The 5,546-nt window shown below is 36.0% G+C and overlaps 1 protein-coding gene across 1 annotated transcript in view; it reads left to right on the top strand.

Moving 5' to 3' along the window:
- The window catches only part of LOC109540593 (mucin-17), a 10,727-nt gene that overhangs the window by 2,713 nt on the left and 2,468 nt on the right, over positions 1–5,546 (top strand). Inside the window, exons 3-10 of the mRNA XM_019909017.2 lie at positions 221–321; positions 387–559; positions 614–885; positions 941–1,645; positions 3,630–3,767; positions 3,851–4,003; positions 4,092–4,192; positions 4,254–4,426. Coding sequence (XP_019764576.2) covers positions 221–321; positions 387–559; positions 614–885; positions 941–1,645; positions 3,630–3,767; positions 3,851–4,003; positions 4,092–4,192; positions 4,254–4,426 — 1,816 coding nt within the window. The remainder of the gene's footprint in view (positions 1–220; positions 322–386; positions 560–613; positions 886–940; positions 1,646–3,629; positions 3,768–3,850; positions 4,004–4,091; positions 4,193–4,253; positions 4,427–5,546) is intronic.

A 5,546-nucleotide genomic window follows, 5' to 3' on the forward strand; every position in this document is an offset into this window, starting at 1 on the left:
TCTTTTTTAAAGACAAAAATTTTTGAGGCGAAATACCCAAAAAGAAGTTTGTAAAAAATGAATCCGCCTCAACAATATAGAACTTATCTACAAGAATGTTGTAATGTAATTTTTAAATCTTCAAAGTCGTTCTACGCTAGAGTGAAAAAGTATGCTTTACAGTTGAAAACCAAAAAACATTTTGTTAATCAACTTTACATTTACAACGATACATTTTTAGGTGGGAATTATCGTACCAGTTGCGAGTGGAGGGTCGCAATTCTGTGGCGCTTCTCTCATCAACACCATGAATATTTTGACTGCCGCTCATTGCGTTGATGTGTAAGCAAGTAGCAAAATGTATACAAATATGATGAACATAAAATATATGTTTATGCCACTTGCAGGTTATCGGGTAATCTAACAGCTTATTTGGGAGCCCACAACATGCTGCCTACAGAAGCAGAAAATGCAACTGTGCTGCAAACAGATGAAGTCGTAGTTTATCCACTGTGGAATCGAAGCATAATCCTGAACGATATAGCTCTAATTCATTTAAAAGAACCAGTGGAGCTAACTGGTAAGGGGTTTAGATAGTAACTTGAATCGACCATAAATCAGCTGATGATTACAGCAAATATTCAACCAATCGAAATACCCGAAGACGATTCCCAAGACTACGCAGGCGAAACAAGTTTGGTAACAGGATGGGGCAGACCATCAGAAACTGTAGCGGGCATTTCCCCAGTCCTAAACGAGCTAACTTCACATGTTATGAGCAATTATCCTTGCAGACTGGCCTACTTGGGTTACGTTGAAGATAGTAATATCTGTATGTCCAGCTATCTAGGCAATGCTACTTGTAGTGGCGATTCAGGAGGACCTTTGACTGTAGATGGAGTGCAGGTAGAATAATTAGTTGGTTAGCTGATGGTTGATAATCCACAACCTAAATTCGTAGGTTGGAGTCGTATCGTTTGGAAGTGGTTGGGGCTGTGCTCAAGGCTTTCCGTCAGTTTTTGCCCGAGTCACTTACTACCTGGACTGGATCAGGGAAAATCTGAAAGCTATTCCAGAAACAACTACTAGCACGAGCACAACAGAAGCAACAACCAGCACCGCCAGTTCATCAACAACTGCTACTAGTTCAACAGAAGATCCCTCATCTACCACTAGTTCAACAGAAGATGCGTCTTCTACTACCAGTTCATCAGACGATGGTTCAACGGAAGCCACATCAACATCTACAACCAGCACTTCCGATGATGGGTCATCCACTACGAGTTCAACAGAGGATTCAGCATCGACTACTTCTTCTACATCTACAACCAGCCCTGCAGATAACGCATCTACTACTACGAGTTCAACAGAAGCTCCGACATCGACTACTGCATCCACATCTACAACTAGCTCTTCAGATGACGCAACATCTACTACTAGTTCAACAGAAGCTACGCCATCGACTACTGCATCCGCATCTACAACTAGCTCTTCAGATGACGCATTATCTACTACTAGTTCAACAGAAGCTACGACATCTACTACTGCATCTACAACTACTACCAGTCCATCTGACGATGCCTCATCCACTACCAGTTCAACCGAAGACGCATCAGCGTCTACTACAAGCTCAACGGAAAGTACATCTTCTATTGCCAGTTCCACATAAGATGAGTCTTTATCACCTACAAACACCTGTTCAGATGATGCATCATTCACTTCGAGTTCAACGAAGGTACAACAGCGATTTCTGTATCAACATCCAGCATTGGTTCAACGGAAGATGCATCATTCATTCCCAGTTTAACCATAGATTCATCTTAGATCACCACCACCATCAACTATCAAAAATTTGTTATGGTATATACATATAAGTAGTAGGTTTGGGAGTTTCTAGAAATTTATAATTTCGACGATTCAATTTAAATAAGTGTATTTACAAATGAAATGAAATAAACTGATTTAAACACGTGGCCTGGGTGTTTTAATTGAATTATTATAAATACATTTTGGACAACTTTTTTCATTGCTCCTGTCTAAGGATTGATACCTAACAAGATGAGTTCTAAATCCTCTACTTTCTAGTTCATCATAAACAGGGTGTTTTTCTAATACGATTTGCTCAAATACATTTTTTAACGTTCCTCTTAACGGAGGTGTAGGTATTCCCTCAAACGGGAATCTTAACATTTTTCTTCCAAGTTCTAACTTTTGAACAACGATAACGATATTTTCAGTTTTTTAATAATTTTCCAGTTTTAGCAATTACTGTTTCTTCTTATCGCTCCTTTTTCTAATGTTTTACGCAAAAATACTGGCAATCTAATGATTTTTTCCGCGAAAAATTTTAAAACAAATTTTATTACAACTCTCGCCTCCTTTGTCGTTTCGTAAAAAGTATTGAAATCTCTTTCCAGTCTCAAATTTAGGACAAAAATCAACTAATTTTTGATTAAAAAGCGAACAGAATATAACAGAAAGTTTATATAGTGGATTTTTAGTTTTAATCGATTTTTTTTGCTTTACTTTATATTCAAAAACGCACTATTTTATAGAGTTTCACTTACAAATACTGACAGTCTGTGGGTATTTTACGCGAAAAATTACAAGATAAATTTATAGCTGAAGGAATTAAAAAAAAACCTTTGACCATCATAGAGTCTTTTCAGCCAAAAACGACAATTAGCCAATTAATTTTATTAGAAAATTGGCCTCATACATCGCTGTGCAGGAGATTTTAGAAAGGCCTTTTGAGCTTCGAATTTGGACCAAAACCCAAATAATTTTATTTACTTTTTTCCCAAAGTAATTAAGGTTATCTTGAAAAAACGACCAGCGAGTAAAAGTTTACAAAAAATTGTTTGGAAAATTCGCTACTCTCATCGCTCTGAATAATTTTTAATAAATGATATTTTTAATATATGAAATCTGAAATAATTAATAATAAGTTTATTTAAAATTTGAGGTTTTTCCAATTTTAGCAGAGTTTTTTTTGCTCAACACTCAATCACTGACAATATTCAGGTATATTCTGTGAAAAATTATCAAATATACTGTATTGGAACAGTCCCCTTCTTAACCGCGTTGTGAAGATTTTTTATAAACTTTCAGAGATATATTGAGAATAAGGAAAATGCAATTGATTAATTGCAGAACATAACATCTCTACAGAAAACGATGTCTTTCTTTCGGATATAGAAATGGTTTCGAAATGTTACCTATCGAGATTCTATATTTAATTTGATTTATTATCACTATGTTCAAATAGGAGATTTTAGTGGTTTCTCGATTGTAAAAACAATTCAGAAGTCTTCTTGACAATCAACAAAATTAAGCTTAAAAATGACTACTATCTAAATATGAAATCATTTGATTATACAGATAATTGCGCTGTTAATTTTCTTATCAGTTAGCGCGATAAAACAACATCTTCATTTCATAAATATGTGAGAACTGCTCAAATACTAAAGGTGTGCGCTTTGCCGTGGAAATAATTAGGTATATGTTTTGGAATTTTGTATATTTTTGTTGGACAAAACCCCACATTAATTTTAATCTTTCATTTAAACGATCACTTTTATATGTTATGTAGCTTTCGATGTATTAATTGATAATTAATACCGGCTGTCTTAGAGTTAGCGATGGGTTAGATAACTAAGTCAAATCGGCTTAAATGTCGAACTATAAAAGCGAACTCAAGACGAATTCATGGACAATACGTAAATATGGCTTCAGCTATAATACTATGTGTAGTTGCGTTAGCTTCAGTGGTGGCTGCTCAGCTTTTGGTAAGAAGCATGTGTTATTGGTGCTTTAACTAACGTCGACAGTCTCACTGGACAAATTCTTGTATTAAACGATTATTTAACAGACTGCGGAAGAACTTGCAAGCGCAGTTCCAGCTCATTTGGAATTGGATCCAGAGTTCCGTAAACTGCATCCAAACATACCTGGACCATCTGAAGATGTAGATTCTTTTATAGTTGGAGGTGTTGAATCAACTCCACATTCAAGGCGCTATCAGGTTAATTTCACTGTGTTACTTTTTGTCTTTCCGACTTTCCGCTGCTGAATTTAGGAGGTTTTTGAATAAACTTTCTGATAATCTTCAGGTGGGAATTTACATTCCGGTTTCAACAGCAGGAAATTCGTTTTGTGGAGGATCTCTGATCAATGCCCGTACAGTTGTTACTGCAGCTCACTGTGTAGATATGTGAGTATGAGTTTGAATATTTCTTCCTTATAATTTAATTTGCATTTTTTGGCATTTTTAGTCGCGTGGGAAATCTCTCAGTTTACATGGGAGCTCACAATATGCCACCGGGCGGGGATTTGAATTTCGTAGCAAGATTTGCAGGGGATGTAGTTATTCATGAGGGTTGGAATCGGTCCATTCTTCTACACGATATTGCTCTGATCAGATTTGAAGTTGCAGTACCGTTAAGCGGTAAGTAGCATACTTTTCTAAAAAGCGACCGAGTAAAGCTCGAGGATGAAAGCAAAAAATACAAGAAAACATGAATGAAGAATATATTGAATCACGATTCGACTGTTGATCGTAACCAGTCGCCAAACTTTATTAAATAGCTAGCGGCGGCTAGCGTTTCATATTTTATCACGATCTTTGAAAATATTTTCATATACATTTTTTTTGAGTGCCACGCCTTAATGTCATATTATTAAAGGATGTTAATAAGAAATCAGTCACTTAAAAATCTTTAAAATTTGCAACTTTCTTTATCGTTTGTTTCTCAAAATCTCTCTCGTTCTTGCCCATTTTGCTTCAGATGAATTAGCAAAAACGAGACGAAAAACGTGAAATTTTGCCATAATCGTTGCATCTGAGTGTCTGAAAGTAAAATATCGCTTTCTGGGTAAAAACTATTCGAATTTGCCCACTCATGTTGCAATGGCTGGATCGAATTTTCAATTCTCTATCCAACGATGACAAAACAAAATCTGTGGCTCAAATTGGCTTGAGAAACGAAAAAGACAGCATCATGTTTGAATCGATATCTTCTCTGTTGATGTCGGATTTCTTGAATATTTCAAGTTTATCATGCTTAACACAAGCACAACATATGAATGAAACAAAATGATGAAACAAGTATAGGTATAGGTATATAAGTAACGTTAGCATGTTAGCTTGTTTCCATCTTTTAACCCTTGATTCTATACGTATATTAACAGCGTTGTTTGCGTTTCTTAAGATTGTTGCAGGATATTTTTCACGTGTATTCGGCATTTCCTTAACTTTTCGATGTATGTTAAGAGTATCATCTTTGTTGAAGCACTTGAATTTCGTTACATTTATCAGAGAGCCAAGATTCTTTTGCTGCCAAGATTTTTTTCGAATTATTGAAGTGATAACTTTTTATGGGAGGGTGAACCGATTTTTCTCGGTCACGGCGGCTCCTACTCAGGCCTCTTCGCGCCTGAGGCCTGAGGCTCAGGACGCACATATGTACTTTGAATTCGAAATTTTTCTCTTAGTGCGGGTGCATCTGTAGATCTGATAAACTTTTCAAATACACATTGCGTTATTAAACTGACAGTGATTTTGATTT

This window comes from Dendroctonus ponderosae, unplaced genomic scaffold, assembly GCF_020466585.1.
Source record: "Dendroctonus ponderosae isolate FM_Combo_2020 unplaced genomic scaffold, Dpon_F_20191213v2 Dpon_F_20191213_6, whole genome shotgun sequence".
In the NCBI taxonomy this organism is placed as follows: domain Eukaryota; kingdom Metazoa; phylum Arthropoda; class Insecta; order Coleoptera; family Curculionidae; genus Dendroctonus; species Dendroctonus ponderosae.